The 17472-nt window shown below is 39.4% G+C and overlaps 1 protein-coding gene across 1 annotated transcript in view; it reads left to right on the top strand.

Moving 5' to 3' along the window:
- The window catches only part of SORCS3 (sortilin-related VPS10 domain containing receptor 3), a 617501-nt gene that overhangs the window by 582339 nt on the left and 17690 nt on the right, over window positions 1-17472 (top strand). The window contains exons 21-22 of the mRNA XM_011957327.1: window positions 15527-15650; window positions 17046-17158. Coding sequence (XP_011812717.1) covers window positions 15527-15650; window positions 17046-17158 — 237 coding nt within the window. The remainder of the gene's footprint in view (window positions 1-15526; window positions 15651-17045; window positions 17159-17472) is intronic.

Below are 17472 nucleotides of genomic sequence, written 5' to 3'. Positions count from 1 at the left end.
CATTCATATCATGAATTGGTTTTCTGATTTCTTTTCCTTTGCATTTTTGAATTCTCTTTTTTATCTCACAGAGCTTCTTTCAAATCAATATTTTGAATTCCTTTTTTTGGATTTTATAATTGTTTTGTTTGATTGGGATCTGTTACTGGAGAATATTGTGTTCCTTCAGAGTTGTCACTTTTTCTTGCTTTTTCATGTTTTCTGTGTCCTTACGTTGATATCTGTGCAGCTGGTGTAATGGTCACATCTTTCAATTTTTTGAATTTGCTTTTGTTGGGAGGGACTTTTTCCTGAAGGTGTTTTTATGGTGTTGGTTGAGTAGGGCACTTTGGCTTTGATTCTGGGTGCATGTATTAGTATAGTGTCTGTATAATTTCTTTTGCCTTATATAGAATCAGTGGCAGCTGCGATTCCCTTGCTGTACTGGGGGCAGTTATTAGTGAAGACTGTGGAAATTTTTTGCTAGGGACTGGGATGCCAGGTGGGCCAGGATTTGGGGTCCTAAGGTAGCAGCAGTGGGCTGCTTGTGCCTATTTAGGGGCCTCAGGGTGGTGTGTTGGCCTTGGTGTTAGAAGGCCCAACTGCACTGATTTCTGGGCCTCCAAGTGTCTTGCTGGTAGGTGTAGTGGTGCACCAGGTGGTGAGTGGGTTCTGTGCCCCTTGGGCAGGAGGTGTGGTGTAGGTGATGGTAGTAGCAAGTGGCAGGATAACCCTCTGGGTCTTGAGCAGCTTCCACTAATGTTAGTGGTGGCTGCAATGGGCTTAGTGGTTTAGTCTTCATATCTACAATCAGTGAATACAGATGGGTGCCAGCTCTGGTGGTAGTGGCAGGATGGTGGGCCCAACCTGGTGGTAGTGGCAGGGTGGTGGGCCCAACCTCAGGTGTCTGGGAGGAGTGCTGAGTTACTGGTTGTGGTAGACTAGGCAGTGTGATCCCCAGACTCTCAGACTCTCAGATTGAGTCCTCTGGCTTCAGGGGAGGGCAGAGCCAGGCTAAGAAGTCCTACTCTCAGGCCCCCTGGTGCACATGCAGGTAGTGGCTGTGGTAGACAGTGGTGGGGTCATCTCCAAACCCCAGGTGGGATGCTTAGGCTGGGGAATGGGAGTGGTTGTGCTGCAGCCCTGATACCGGGGAGCGCAGGATTGCTTTTAGTGGCAGCCATAGTCAGGTGGGTGGGAAATACATATTTTCCTTGTATCTTAGCCTAGGTGGCAGAAGCTTATATTTCACTTGCACTTCAGCCACCTCATTGGCAACTGGTGCTTCACTCATATCTTAGCCTCAACTTCATTCACAGCCCACACTTCACTCACCTCCCAGCCCATGGCAGCAGCCCTCAGTAATGGCAGCTGTGGGTGGGGAGAGGGTCTCTGTCTGGGTGCAAGAAAATGCACAGTGGCTCTGCTGATGGTGGCAAGTGTGATCATTACCAGTGGTCTGTGCCTCAGTCCTCACAGCAGCAGCTAGGTGCAGTGGTGACTGCCTGTGGAGGATGTCAATAGGGCTCCAGGAATAAGGAGATGTAGTCGCTGTTGGGCCTCAGAGCAGGGTGAAGTCTGTTGGAATCTGGGTTCTCAAAATGACACCTTGCTGCAGCTACTTTAGACTTGGGATGTGTGGAAGCCAGTGTGAGCTCCCTCTCTGGAGCACTGACATTGCAGTCTACAGGGAGCTTTTTATTTCAGTTTCAGGGCCCACGATAGTCAAGGGGCTCTCCAGTGGCTAGGATCGTAGGAGTCCATGGTGAGGATGTGGACTTCTGGAGGTCTCTCACTTACCCTTTTCTCATATTGGGGAGTCCCTATCCACATTGGACAATCTCTCCAAACCCCCAGCCGATCCTGGCCAAGCAGACTGCCTTGCTTCCATGTCCTTCACTGCTTTATGTGCTTCCTGTTACTTCTCTGTTGAACTCCAGGATTCTTTCTTAGATGACCTATTCAAAGTGTGATTGTCTAGTCACTATTTTTGGTTCTTCTTTGTGGAGAAGACGAGTACGAGCTGCCTTTGGTCAGCCATCTTGAAGCTCCTTGGTATCGTGTTCTTAACTCAAATCACACTTGCTCATTGTTGGTATATAGGAAAGTGATCAACTCTTATATGTGAACTTTGTATCCTGTAACCTTGCTATAATTATGTATTTGTCCCAGGAGATTTTTGCTTGTTGTTGTTGATTCTCTTAGATGCCTACATAAGCAATCATATCAGCTATGAACAAATAGTTTTCTTTCCTCTTTCCCAATCAGTATAACTTTTGTTTATTTTCTTGTCTTATTGCATTAGCCAGGACTTCCAGTACAATGTTGAAAAGAAGTGGTGAGAGGGAACATCCTTGCTTTGTTTCTGATCTTAGTGGGAAAGCTTATAATTTCACACCATTAATTATGATGTTTGCTATAGGGTTTTTTGTAGATATCCTTTATCATCTTGGGGAAGTTCCCCTCTATTCTTAGATTACTGAGAGTTGTTACAAATGGGTGTTGGATTGTGTTAAATGCTTTTTCTGCATAGGTTAATATGATCATGTTCTTTTTTCTTTAGTTTGCTGATGTGATGGATTACATTAATTGATGTTTAAACATTGAACCAGCCTTGGGATAAATTCTGATATTGGTCATGGAGTATAATTTTTTATACATGATTGGATTCAATTTGCTAATGTTTTATTGAGGATTTTTACATCTTTGTTCCTGAGAATTATTGATCTTTAGTTTTCCTTTCTTGTAATATATTTACCTGATTTTGGTATTTGGTTATATTTGGTATTTGGTTGATGGTTGATTTTGGTATTTGGTTGAGTAAATGAGTTAGAAAATATTCTATCCTCTTCTATTTTCTGAAAAATAATGTGGAAAATTGGCATAATTTCTCCCTTAAATGTTTAGTAGAATTTGCTAGTAAAACCATCTGGACCTAGTGTTTTCTCTTTAGCAGAGTTATTAATTACTGATTCAATTTATTTAATAGGTACAGTTGTATTCAAATACAATTTTTCATCCTGTGTGAGTTTTATCAGATTGTGTCTTTCAAGAAATTGATCTGTTTCATCTGGGTTATCAAAGTTGTGGCCATAGAAGTGTTTATATTACCCCTTTGTCATCATTTTAATATCTATAAGATTTGTAGTGATGTCCCCTCTTTCATTTTGGATATTAGTAATTTGTGTCCCCTCTCTTTTTTCTTAATTAGCCTGGCTAGAGGCTTATCAACTTTATTGATATTTTCAAAGAACCAGATTTTTTTACTTGTTTTTCTCTATTGATTTCCTATTTTCAATTCCATTGATTTCTGTTCTAGTTTTTATTATTTCTTTTTTCTGCTTAACTTGGAGTTTTTTTTTTTTTCTTGTTTCCTGAGATGGGAGGTTAGATGACTGATTCTAGATATTTCTTCTTTTTAATATATACACTCAATGCTATAAATTTCCTTCTAAGTACTGCTTTTACTGCATCCCACAAATGTTAGTTTTTTTAAATTTTCATTTAGTTGAAAATACTTTTTAGTTTCTCTTGACATTTATTTTTTGACTAATGTGTTATTTAGATGTGTCTTGTTTAATCTCCATGTATTTTTGGACTTTCTACTTATCTTTCTGTTCATTATTTATTGCTCAATTTAATTGTGATCTGAGAGCAGACATTGTATGATGTCTATTCTTTCATATTGGTTAAAGTGTGTTTTATGGCCCAGGATGTGGTCTAGTTCAGTGGATGTTCTACTTAGGCTTTAGAAGAATGTGTATTCTGCTGTTGTCTGATAAAGCAATCTATAGATGTTAATTATGTCCAGTTGATTGATGGCATTATTAAAATCAACTATGTCCTTATTGATTTTTTTTTGTTTGTTTATCACTCATACTTTTAAAAAACTTTTTAAAATGAGTGCCCTAGAATTCGCTATATACATTTACAACAAATCTAATCCCATTTTAAATAACACTATATGGCTTCAATAGTAGTGAGAGTGACTTTTAGTAAAAATAATTATAAATTCTTGTCTCTTGCCTCTTCTCTCACTGTTGTCACTCATTTAACTTGTATATAAACATACATAAGATATATGTTGGTATTATTATGTTGAACAAATATTTTCTGTTAAGTCAATTAAGAATAATAGTTTTCTTTCTTTTTTTTTGTTATACTTTAAGTTCTGGGGTACATGTGAAGAACATGCAGGTTTGTTACATAGGTATACACGTGCCATGGTGCTTAGCTGCACCCATCAACCTGTCATCTACATTAGGTATTTTCTGTTAATGCTATTGCTCCCTTAGCCCCCCATATCCCTTGACAGGCCTCAGTGTGTGATGTTCCCCTGCCTGTGTCCGTGTGTTCTCGTTGTTCAACTCCCACTTATGAGTGAGGATATGCAGTGTTTGGTTTTCTGTTCTTGTGTTAGTTTGCTGAGAATGATGGTTTCCAGCTTCATCCATGTTCCTGCAAAGGACATGAACTCATCCTTTTATATGGCTGCATAGTATTCCATGGTGTATATGTGCCACATCTTCTTTATCCAGTCTACCATTGATGGGCATTTGGGTTGGTTCCAACCCTTTGCTATTGTGAATAGTGCTGCAATAAACATACATGTGCATGTGTCTTTATAGTAGAATGATTTGTAATCCTTTGGGTATATACCCATTAATGGGATTGCTGGGTCAAACAATTTTGCCTCCATTTATTCTTCTTCATTGTTCTTCCTTTCTTCATGTGGTTCAAGTTTCTGACCCATATTTCTTTCTGTCTGAAGAAACTTTAATGATTTTTGCAAAACAGATCTACTGACAAGTTTATTAATGTTTGCTTTGTTTGAGAAAACATTCTTTTCTTCTTCACTTTTGATGGATAATTTTGCAGGGTACAGAATTCTAGATTGGCAGAGTTTTTTTCCCTCAACCCTTTAAATATGTCTGTCTACTTTCTTCTTGCTTACATGGTTTCTGGGGAGAAGTTGGACATAATTCTTATCTCTTCTCCTTTATAGGTAAGGTGTTTATTTCCTCTAGCTTTTCTTGTGATTTTTTTTCTTAATCTTTGATTTTTTTTGTAGTTTGAAAATGATACATCTAGGTGTAGATTTTTCAGCATTTATCTATCTCAGTGTTCTCTGATTTTTGTGTGTCTGTGGTTTGTTGTCTGACATTACTTTGCTGTGATTCTCAGTTATTGTTATTTCAGATTTTTTTCTGTTTCTTTTTCTGTTATTCACATTACATGCATTTATACCATTTTTAGTTGTTCCTCATTCTTGGATATTCTTTTCTTTTTTCTTTTTTCTTTTTTTTTTTTTAACTTATTGTTCTTTTTGCTTTTCAGTTTTGGCATTTTCTATTGAGATGTTCTCAAGCTCAGAGATTCTTCCTAAGCTGTGTTCAGTCTACTAATAAACACATCAAAGGCATTTTTAAATTTCAAGCACCGTGTTTTTGATCTCTAGCATTTCTTTTCTATCTTAGAATTTTCAACTTTCTGTTTACATTGCTCATCTGTTTTGGGCTGCTGTCTACCTTATCCATTAAATCTTTTAGCACATTAATTAAATTTGTTTGAAATTACTGCTCTGGTCATTGCATCATCCCTGTTATATCTGACTCTGATACCTTCTCTGTGTCTTCTATGTTTTTTCCCTTTAGTATGCCTCGTAATTTTTTTCTTCATAACTGGACATGATATACTGGGTGAAAGGAATGGCTATAAATAAGTCTTTAGTCATGTGGTGTTAAGATGTGGAAGGAGGGGAAGCTTTCTATCAACCTATCATTAGGTCTCAGGCATTTACAGGTGTTTCTGTTTGTTCTCCCTCTCCTGATCCCTCAGGATGGTTAGATTATTTAGAGTGGGCTGTAGGTATCTATGTTCTCCCACATATCCTTCCCACATGGAAGGATAAAGTGGGCTGGCATTGTGCATTTTACTGCCCGTAGCTTAGTTAGACTATAAAACCCCTGCAGTTTAGGCTCTGATTTATAAGTTTCTTCTGAGAGCAGACCTTGTTTAAAAGGACATAGTGCTCTGATGTGTATTTCAAAATAATTATTTTCCCCCTCCCCTGCTATAACCCTATAACCTTCTTTAACATTTGCTGGGTATACATAGTCACCTACTGATGATAAAATTCACGAAGTCAAGGGGGCTTCCTATGAATACTCCTGGAGTTCTGAACTCTCAGATGTGTGTGTGTGTGTGTGTGTGTGTGTGTGTGTGTGTGTGTTTTGAAAACCCTGTTTTTTTTGTTTTGTTTTGTTTTTTTTGAAAACTCATAATGTGATTGGCATTGCTTATTCTAGAGAAAGCTTTCACTTAAAAAACATAATTTAAGTAAGGTACAACATCAGAGTTGGAAATGTTGAATATCTAAAGAGAAGGGAAATAAATATTCAGTTTCTGGTCGATAACAACCAAAGAGAACTTCACCCCACCCTCACTCCTGTGTAAATGGGAGATAACTTATCCCCGATCTTGTTTAGGGAGGCAGCATGATGCAGTGGAGAGAACACGGACCTTGGATTTAGGGTTTCATGGGTTAAATTTCCAGAACTGCTACTTCTTAGTTGTGTGAGAGCTTGATAAAATTATCTGTCCTAAACTGTAATTGGCTCACCATAAAGTGGAAAGAATAATGCCTATCTCAACTTTATTGTTGTGAAAACTATGCTATTGTATGGCATAAATATATAGTAAAGCTATACTATTGGCTTGGTACACACTATGTACTCAATAAATGGATGCTTTTTATGACGTTATTAGAACTTATATTTAGCATGGTTTGGTAAAATATAGAGCAAGATTTATGGACCAAGGAACCCTTTTCTTTTTGCATTATTTGTGCCTCATATTTTCAAGTTAATTTTTCAGTATAGATGACTAATGCATTTGCATTTCTGGGATTATTCTTCACCAGGAAAATCGAAGGGTAGGTCATTTAATAAAAGCCCTGTTTGGTACATTAGAGAAGTTAAACTCCCTGTCTGAGATGAACATCCCAAATTCAAACACTTGGTTAGTTGCAGAGCAGACCTCAAACCTGGGTCTACTAATTCCCATTTATCGTGCACTCTCCTCAGCCCCAGATGCCTTAGCTGCACCACTAGAGGTGTTTATCTCCTGGAGGTTACATAATTTAAAATTGTGCCTCAAAGACCAGCAGATATACATAGTGAAGGAAAAAGAGAAAATTGTTCAGGGAGAAGTTAGAAAGAGGAGGATTTTAAGTTCATTTCTCCTGTGCAGATTTGAGGGTTTGGCTGTCAAGTCAGAGAATTCTTTCTTGTTGAGCTCATTTACCTGATGATCTTTTCTAAGAAACTTCTATGTGCAAGAAGGGCAGTTCTTGACTGTTACCAACACAGTGATTTAGTCAGCGGCCTGCGGGGAACGGAAGACACAACGTTTCTCTACAGCCCTATTTTTTTCTTTGAGTGCTGTTTCTAAGACCTGAAATGCCATGCAGTGTCTAATAGATATTTGATTAAAAACAAATAAATGAACAAAGCCATTGGGGATTCTAGTTTATATTTCTGCAATAATATCTGTGTTAAATTGAATTTAACTTAATTTGAGTTTGTATCAATTTCTCTAAAGCAAGGATACTATAATATGTAACATATGAACATGACTTAGTTATTATTTGAAATCTACTGTGTATCTCTCTGTCTCTCCACTTGTATTATCTATCTATCTATCTATCTATCTATCTATCTATCTATCTATCTATCTATCTATCTGATACCTACCTCATATATATTATGCCATATTACGAGAGGGCATTTTTAAATTACATATTGGCATTATAGTTTTATGTTTTTAAATTAATAGTGACGAGAGGTATTCCCTTGGTTAGGAATTTTTAATCCAAAATTTTGAGCATGAAATGCTGCACAAATACCCAGGTCCCAGAGGTCTTAGTAGGTGGTTTTGTTCCCAAACAACCAAGAGAATGACAATACATGAGAGGCGGTAGAATAGAGTGGTTGCAGAACAAGACAAACCTAGGTTGGAGTCCAGACCGAATCTTCTTTACTGTATGCCTTTAGTCAAGTCAAAGCATTTAATTTCTTTGAGTCTCAGTTTTATTGTTTGTAATGTCTGAGTAATAACAGTAGTATCTGTGATCAAGTATTGCTGCAAGGATTAAGTAAAGAAAGCCATAGAAAGTGTTTAGAACACATCCGAGCATTTGGAAGTGTTAGTCACTGTTGTGCTCATCATTTGCGTAAATAACATTTGTGTTTAGGTTAAAAGTCTGACTTGCTTCCACAGGTTACACTCCAATTTCTAAAAATGTTTACTTGGTCCCTTTGAAAGAGGTGCCTTTTCAGTGCAGTGCTATTTGCTAACACCATGCCAGAAACACACCAAGATGGCCATGATCCCCAGTAGTTGATCCAATGAGTCCTATCTTTAGCTGGCAAATGAATGAACGTCCCTACGTATATAGGGAGTGCTGCGATTTTAGAGCTATTTGGTTCCCTTTGACTAGCAACTGACCTGTAAAAGAAACTAATACTAATTTTGAGTATATATTTCTGGTACTCATTATGTACTGATCTCTTCATACACATTGTTTTATTGTTATCAGAACATCACTGATGAAACAGAAATTATCCCATTTTACAGAGAATACAATTAAGGAAATAACCTTGGAAGGTGATGTTTATGGCTGTTTTTATGTGTTTGTGTTTGTGTGACCAGGTTACTACGTAAGTAGTTAAATGAAGTCACCCTACTGATAAGAGTGATATGGCATCCTGCCTTTATAATCAGACTTTTGCTTGCTGATATTAGGGATAGAAAAACACATATGACATTCTCCTTACCTTCAAGGAGATTATATCCCCAATAAGAAAGCACAATGAGCACATATGCAATAAGTGACAAACAAATATGTTGTATAAGCAAATAGAAAAGAGCAAGAATTTCTGAAATCCAAGTGTAGACACATGTGCCTACCAGTCTATCAGTGGGCAATGTGAAATTCCATCAGTACTTTTGTGGATCTTTTTAAGAGCCTGTAGTTTGTGCTACATGTTGTGTGGAATACAAAGCAGTGTAAATTCCGTTTGTTGCTTTCAAAAAACATGTAATCTATTTGAGAATATGAGGGTAAAATTCAAGAATAGATAAAAGCAGGTATGCAATAGGAATGTAAAATTACTGGCTAAGTCAAGCAGCCTAGGGAGTGATGGATATAGAGACATTGTCGGTCGTGGAGTGAGTCATATACAAAGTTGAGCCTAAGCTGGCATAGAAGGAGCAGTAGAATTGAGGCAGAGAGGAAAGAGGGGGATTTTTGTGTAGAGGTTAGGCTTTGGGGGTGTTAGACTAATTCAGCCAAAGTTAAAGGATTCATTTGGGCAGAAGTTGGAGAAAATGCTAAAAGGTGAGGAAGATAGATGGCTTTGAATGATAAAAATTGATGCTTTTGTCACAAAAATTCTGATTTAGGGTAGTGTGATACAGGATAGAGCCAGATTCGTGGACAGTGATGCTTTAGACAGATACTGTCAAAGAGGTTTTGGATGTATTTACGTGTGTCTGTTAGTGTATCTGTATTTGAGGAAAAGTGTTTTTCTAACTTGTGAATTTTCACATTAATCCCATAGGCATAAAAGTATGGGAGTTTTGGTTTACTACCTTCAACTATTTATCGTCTTTTCCCACCGATTACCACCAGTCATTTTTCTCCTTTAAAAACACACAAAGACAAAGGAATAAAGCCAAATAGTATCTATAACTATTAGTTTAGCTTTAAACTACTAGTTTACTATACTATTTGGCTTCATTTCTTTGCTTTAGCATCCGTAGCTACTAGTTTAGTTTTAAACCAAAGTAGTGAATAGAACCATGAATTTGGTTCTATCTTATATCACTAGTTTAGTTTCAGTTTAAAACTAGTAGCTCTAGATAGTATTTTGCTTTATTTCTTTGCTTCTTTGCTTATTTCTTTAAGATGTTTTATATAGTTCTAAACATGGTAGATCCATAATTATATATCCAGGCTTTGTGCTTTGTATGGTGAGCACTTTGCACACATTACTATATCATCTGCTGAAGGTTTTAAATAAGGCAAGCATAGTGACTGCATAATCTGTCCAATTTGGGACTGGCAGCTGTTATCAAGGTATGCATTTTAAATTGCAGAGATTTTAGAATGTACACTATTAACTTGACTTACTGTGTCTGGGAAACTGATGTAGGCTGCATCCAAAGATTTCCCTGCAGCTTGCTTAGTTCCATTAGTCAAGTGGAAATCTCATAACTAAATAGTCACACAGTGCTTTGTCGATTTCTTGCCAGGCTCAGTGGATAATATGTGACCTGTCGCACATGAGGGATTCTCTGTGGGGAGGGATGTAGCTCACAGCCTAGGGAGGGCATGAGGTATTTTTCTAAGGGGCCTCGCTGTGGGCTGGCTCTGTAGATTGGATGAAGCACAGAGACAGAGAAGTCAATCAGCTGCCTGTTGGATTTGTGGGGCTCTGAAAGGCCAATTTGCTGGGATTAACAGAGGTCTGGCTTAATAAATGTGTCTGCTTGTCTAATATATTTGAGCAAATGAACCTTAAAATACTTGATTTAATTTAGCATTGGGCACCAGATATCAGTGGCTGATGAAGAACTCAAGAATCCTGTTGAGTGTTCCAGCTTTGCAAGGAAGGTAAAATCAACCATGCTGCCATAACAGCTGATGAGAAACAAAAGCAGTTTGGAAAACAAAATTAGCTCCTGCCATTTCCCCGACACAAGAGTCTGTGGCTTGCCACCTGGGGACCAAGTGTTCCCATTCAGCACAGTTTGTTTGCTGTGGCTCAGTGCCCTGACTGGCTGGCAGGAGGGCACATACTCTCTTACTTCAGATGGCATTCCCTTTGCCCTGCATCCCTGCACCCTTGCTGGGCCCTGGATCTCCTAGGGAAACAGCCAGATGGAGACAAGATCAAATCTGCTAGGACAGGAGGAATTCCATTCCTCTCAGAAGAGATTCCATTGCCCAGGACAGCACCAACCCAGTGAATCTTAAGAAGAGAAGGCAGAAAAAGGAGAGAGGGCCATGTATACTACTGAGAGCTGAAGAAGATGAGCTGAAAGTAGTGAAGATTCTCTAAAGAGAAAACTATTAAGGGAGAAAAATGCCTGGTAGTCATAGGTGGGAAAAGATGAGAAATAGTTGAAGGCAGTAAAACAAGACGGGAAGCTGAAAGAGCTGTGCAGTGAACATCCACATACACACCACCTGTGGTCCACCATTAACATTTGCTATACTTGCTCTATCACATGTCTATCTGTCCATCCTTCTGTATATATCTATTAGTCTATCTTGATGTTTTATTCATTTCAAAGTAAATTTAAGACACCTATATTCTTTGTCCTAAATGATTCAGCTTGTGAATTGTTAACTATAGTTGAATATTTCTTTACACTTTTACCCCTGTGGGGGTATAAATCCTATCAACAATGGAATGCAAAATTCAACAGTGTGTACTTACTGAGTTTTGGAAAAGACATTCACCTGTGTAATCCAAACTTCCTGAAAGTCCTCTCATGCCCCTTCTTAGTCAATCTCCAGCCCAGTCCCCCTTCTCAGTCAATCTCCAGCGCAGTCTCCAGAACCAACCACTATTCTGTTTTTTCATAAAAAATTAGATTTGCTGGTTTGGGGATTTATCCATACTGATTATACACACACACACATACATACACAAACACCGATTATACATATATATCAGTATTTATTTATTTCCTACTAAATTTCCTGCTAATGAATTCCTGGGCTATTTCCTATTTTGGGCTGCTATGAATAAGCCACTATGAACATTTATTTTTTTGTTTGTGTACTTGCATCTTCTTTTCTCTTGACTAAATTCTTAGGGTTGTAGTTGCCAAATCATAAAATATACATACGGTACAATTGATGGAGGAATTTTCTTGGCCCCTTCACTGAACTCGCAGCAGGGGCACTCCCTCTACTGGCCCAGGGTGCTCAACCCCTTGTGGGAGGGAGCATGTGAGCGGGTGAGTGTGGGATCTGGCCAGACTCTCCAGGTGCTGACACAGGAGAAGCTCCATGGAGGGCCCATGGCCAGACCAGGTGTGTCACCTCAGGGGGAACACAGCAGCCCCAGGTGAGGGTGCTTGCAACCCTGAAGCCTCAGAGGGGTTGTTACAGTGCTCCTTAACTCCACCATCTGTGGACAGTGGCGTGTTAGCAGCTCAGTTAGCCCCTTGCCTTGTCACGTGGGGCAGCTGTCCTCTGCGCTGCGAATAAAGGACCAGTGTGACAGTCTTTCTGGGGACCCACACTCGGTGGGTCTTGAACTCTTGTCTGGCATCCAAGAAGAATGAGGTCACACGGACCATTGAAGGATGATGAAGGCAGAGAATTTTATTGAGCAATGGAAACAGCTCTCAGCAGAGAGGGGAGCTGGAGAGGGGACAGGAAGGGCAGATCATCTCCTCCCTGACTTCAAGTCAGGCTGTCTCCTCCCAGAAGTCAGGCCGTCTTCTTCTCTACCAACTTAGTCTAGGGTCTTTACAGACACAGGATGGGGATTGTGTGCTGATTCATTTGTGAATATGCAAAAAAGGATCAAGTGAAGACACTACTCAAAGGTGGCATGACAGTGTAGAAAACCAACTAGGAAAGGGTAGGTATATGTAAAATAGGTGAAGGATAGGGATCAATCAGAGAAAGCGCACCAAACAGGAAGACAAGTTTTCAATCCAGGCCAAAGATTTAACTTGTAATTTGGCTTTCAGGCTTTAAACTGTCTTTGGCTTGGAGGTGGGGTTTCACTGGGTACCTGCCCCTATCTGCCTAGGCATTTGGCTGCCTCCTGTCACTATCACACCACTTTGGAAAAAGTTCTTGCAATTTCTTACAAAACTAAACATTTTCCTAAATGCTTCTACCATTCTCCTAAGTTGTTCTACCATTTTACATTTCCACCAAAATTCTATGAGTCCTAATTGTCCTGCATCTTCAATATTACTTGATATTATCATATATATTATATATATATAGCCATTCTGTTGGGTGTTTAGAGATATCTCATTTTCTTTTTAAAGAATGTAGCAAAGGTAATGAAGTGATTGAAGGTTTTCTGTCAGATAAGACCTGATGGGCTGACCAATAGAAACTAGAAATTTTGCCTAAATCCATTTGTCAATGCAACAGATTCTAATTGCTGAATGAGTCCTCACAGATCACCTAGATCACCTAACCCAAACCACTCACTTAACAGATAAAGAAGTAAGGGCCAGAATGGGGACAAACTTTGCCTCAGGATATTGATTCAAACAGTAACAGAGTGAGTTTCAAGTCACTGTTCTAATTACACTAGAAATGGTGACTCTGTGCCACACTATATAATAATATAACTATATAATGTTGTTATTCCCTTATTCCATGGCCATGATTGACATTTGTTATGCTCAGCCCAGCTTGACTTTAGCTCCCTTCTCCAAATGGGACCATAAACAGCCACTGTTGACCCTTTGGATTTTATACGCATGTCAGAACTTATTGACACTTCATTCATCAATGAATTCAGAAGGTCACACCCATGTAAGTGTCATCACCCAGTCATAAGTATGGGAAAAAATGCCTGAACTCTGACGTTTGTCCTTAGTTAAGGGAAGGAGTATATCTCTTTCCATACTCCCTTTCTTCTTTCATTTACCAAATAGAAAATAAAATATGTCAGACGCTTAAGACAGTATCTGTCATCCTGCCCAGCTCCAGCCGTCAACCTGATCATAAAACAGAGCTATAGAATTTTAAAGCAGAAGAAATTAAATTATTGTTTCAAAGGCCCAGTTGAAAATTCTGAGCTAGAAAGGAATTTCAGTATTACAGTAGGGACACCATCTGAAAGCTGCAGCTGGGAGCCTCTGCAGGGTTTTGTACACGTGCATCCAGGCCATACATGGGTATGCTGTGAAGGACTGTCCTGCCCCACTTAAAGGGCAGCTCTGTGCATTCTGCAACGGGCTACATTACTACTCTCCATCCTGCTGCCATCCTGACACAAAGAGAGGAGAGGAAGTCTGCTCATCTGCCCCGATGACATCTCTTTATCAGCTGCCTTAGATCAGCCTTCAACTGTTACATCTTACTTTCCAAACAACAGAGAATTTGAGAGGGCACTGACTGTAAGATGCCCACTGAATAATGACTCACAATCTGAAGATTTGTACTCTCTTCTCTCCAATAAGCATCTACTTTTTAATCAAGATTCTTCTTTCCAGGAAAATAAAATATATAATTAGAGCTGACCCTTGAACAACAAGGATTTGAAATGTACAGGTCCACTTATATGTGAGGTTTGTTTTTTTTTTTTCAAGAAATACAGTTAACCCTCCATATCATCAGGATCCACATCTGCAACCAAACTTAGATTGAAAATACAGCATTTGCAGAATGCAAGACCTGCAGATATGGAGGGCCTACAATGGGACTGGAGTATGTATGGATTTTTGTATACACAGGGGTCCTGGAACCAATCCTCTGTGAATTCTGAGGTATATCTGCATTCTATTTCTCTCTTCATCCTTAAGAAATTCCTATCTGTTATGATTATTCAGGGAAAAAACAGAAAGAGAAAAAGATTAATAAATGATCACAATATGTATGTGTATTTTCCAACCTATTAAAAATGGTAAAAATGCCAGATATAATAATATAAAAAGTCAGTAATCTGATGGTGCATCTAATTTACGTATATTTTCCGCTCTATGAAGGGCAATGTGTGGCCGGGCACAATGGCTCATGTCTGTAATCCTGGCACTTTGGGAGGCCGAGATGGGTGGATTGCCTGAGCTCAGGAGTTTGAGATCAGCCTGGGCAACACAGTGAAACTCCGTCTCTACTAAAATACAAAAAATTAGCTGGGTGTGGTGGCATGCACCTGTTGTCGCAGCTACTAGGGAGGCTGAGGCAGGAGAATTGCTAGAACCCAGGAGGCAGAGGTTGCAGTGAGCTGACATCCTATCACTGCATTCCAGCCTGGGTGACAGAGTGAGGCGACAGAGTGAGACTCTGTCAAAAAAAAAAAAGAAAGAAAGAAAGGAAAGAAAAACAATGTGCTTAGGGTGGGCAACACAGAAGTAAATAACTATGTGATCACTTCTCAGAAAGGTCTCATAATCCAGTGGAATATAGGATGAAAATATAAGTGACACCAGATACTGGAGGAGAAGGGAAATGATCTCCTATTCCCAAAGCCAACAGGAACAGGTTACCAAAGCTGTTTCTACTTTGCCCCAGGAGAAGGAGCAGAGGGACATGCAAAGTCCAGGATGCCCAGTCTTATCCTTATTTCTAGAATTTAACAGTTTATAACATGTTTGAAGTATACTAATACTCTTCCTAGATACTGGAAGAGTAATCACAGTTTTAAGAAACTGTATAAAGTTTGTTTGTTTGTTTTCTTTTGCAAGCTAGGATGACAGCCTGAGAATTTCAGGAAAGGAAGGAAAGTTCATATCCCACACAAGACTGAATGAGTATTGTTACTTCTTCTTGTAGCCTCTCATCACTTTGGACAGCAGCATTTCCTTCACATTCCTTGCAGAGGGAACCAACACCATCACAGTCCAGGTGGCTGCTGGGAATGCCCTTATCCAGGACACAAAAGAGATTGCAGTTCATGGTAAGCCCTGAAAATTGTTCTGTGATGCTCCTTCCCACTCAGTTAATTGCCTCTGTCCACTCTCCCTACAATCATTGAGTGTGTGGAAATTCCTCAGGCTCTGGGAAAATGACATAGGTCAACAGGAAGCTTCCAAACCTACCTCCGACCTAGAGATTGAGGTTATAAGAGACATAAACCACAATCAGCTATTTGTTGTCCCCTGTGTTCTGTCTGCCTCACAGCGTGTTTGGGGTTCCCCTTAGATAAAGACACCTATCACAAATGGAAGGAAATGCAAGCTGGAAAGACTGTCATAGAAGGGGCTAGATCTTTTGTCCTGCCGAGGTATCTACAACATATATGCAGGACACACTCTTTGTGAGATGAAGACCAGCAATTTCCAAAGGTCAGGAGTCATGATCCCTGCCTTGTAGGATTCCTTGCTCAGTTAATGAGATGACTTATTCACAACCGATGGCTTTCTTGATTGTTAGAGATTTGAATATCATTTGCTGCAAACCTGGATAATAAGGCTAAGAATATAAGTTAGGACTAGGGCAGAAGAGTGGTAAATAGGACTACTATCCTGTTCTCAACTCTGGAGAACCATTCTTAAGAATATTATAAATGAAAGTGCCTCTACTGCCATTTCACACAACCTCTCCCAGGTTCTTAGACACAACCACTATCACTGTGGTTTTCTAGGAAGTTAAGTGAAGGCTTGTGATCCTCTGACTCAGATTATGTTCCTCCAGCCTCACACCAGGTAAATTCCTTTTCCTACCTTTCTGCAGACTTGCTTCTCAGGCTCTTCGAGGGGCACATGGAAGGTTTGTGTGTTTCTTTGAAAGTAAACATTTTAATTGAATTGTAAATTTTATACAGAAGTGTGCAGGGCACAAGTATTTAGTTTTATGAATTACCACAAAGTGAATACACCTGTATACTCACCAACCGGGTCAAGATACAAAGTTTCAACCTATTTTCTAATCCTCAGAGGCAGTTTCTAGCACAATGGGCAAAGGGATTAAGGAAGGAGAAGTGAAAAGACTCCATTCCAACCAAGCCCAAATTGGTAATGCTTTGTGTTGGCTCTGCATGGTACCACCTACAGGAGCAGAAGTCTCCTTCTGGAGTTTTGTATTTGTCTTTCATTTCAGAGAATATACAGGAAGAAAGGCTTAAGATCTTAGGCACTAACAAAACTGGTAGGAGCACAAATCTACTTCTAATCACCAAATTCTACTTTATTTCAGAAGTCAGGAAACAAGCTGAGAACGAGGAATTCTAGCAGAAGCCTGGTGAAACAGTAGATGCTTTACCGAAAGCACAGTGGTGGTGGAGCCCCACACCTGTCACACCCTCTCTCTTCTCACTCTCCTAGCCTCACTTGAACACTCTCTCTCCCTGCAGAATATTTCCAGTCCCAGCTTTTATCATTCTCTCCTAATCTGGATTACCACAATCCTGACATTCCTGAGTGGAGACAAGATATTGGCCATGTCATCAAGCGAGCTCTGGTTAAAGTAAGTTGGCTTTATCTTTGTTTAAGTTCTTGCAAGTAAAGAAAAGAACTAGATGGTGTGGTCCACAATACATTGGCATGAATTAAAACTGCATTCCACGATTAGATAAAGATTATTTCTCTGTAAAAAGGGAGAGAAGAGGCTGGGCGCAGTGGCTCACACCTGTCATCCCAACACTTTGGGAGGCCAAGGCAGGCAGATCACTTGAGACCAGGAGTTCGAGACCAGCCTGGCCAACATAACAAAACTCTATCTCTACTAAAAATACAAAAATTAGCAGGATGTGGTGGCACACACCTGTAATCCCAGCTACT

This window comes from Colobus angolensis, unplaced genomic scaffold (assembly GCF_000951035.1).
Source record: "Colobus angolensis palliatus isolate OR3802 unplaced genomic scaffold, Cang.pa_1.0 Scaffold44, whole genome shotgun sequence".
In the NCBI taxonomy this organism is placed as follows: Eukaryota; Metazoa; Chordata; class Mammalia; order Primates; family Cercopithecidae; genus Colobus; species Colobus angolensis.
The sequence above is the reverse complement of the archived record's forward strand: the minus strand, read 5'-3'. Positions and strand labels throughout refer to the sequence as shown.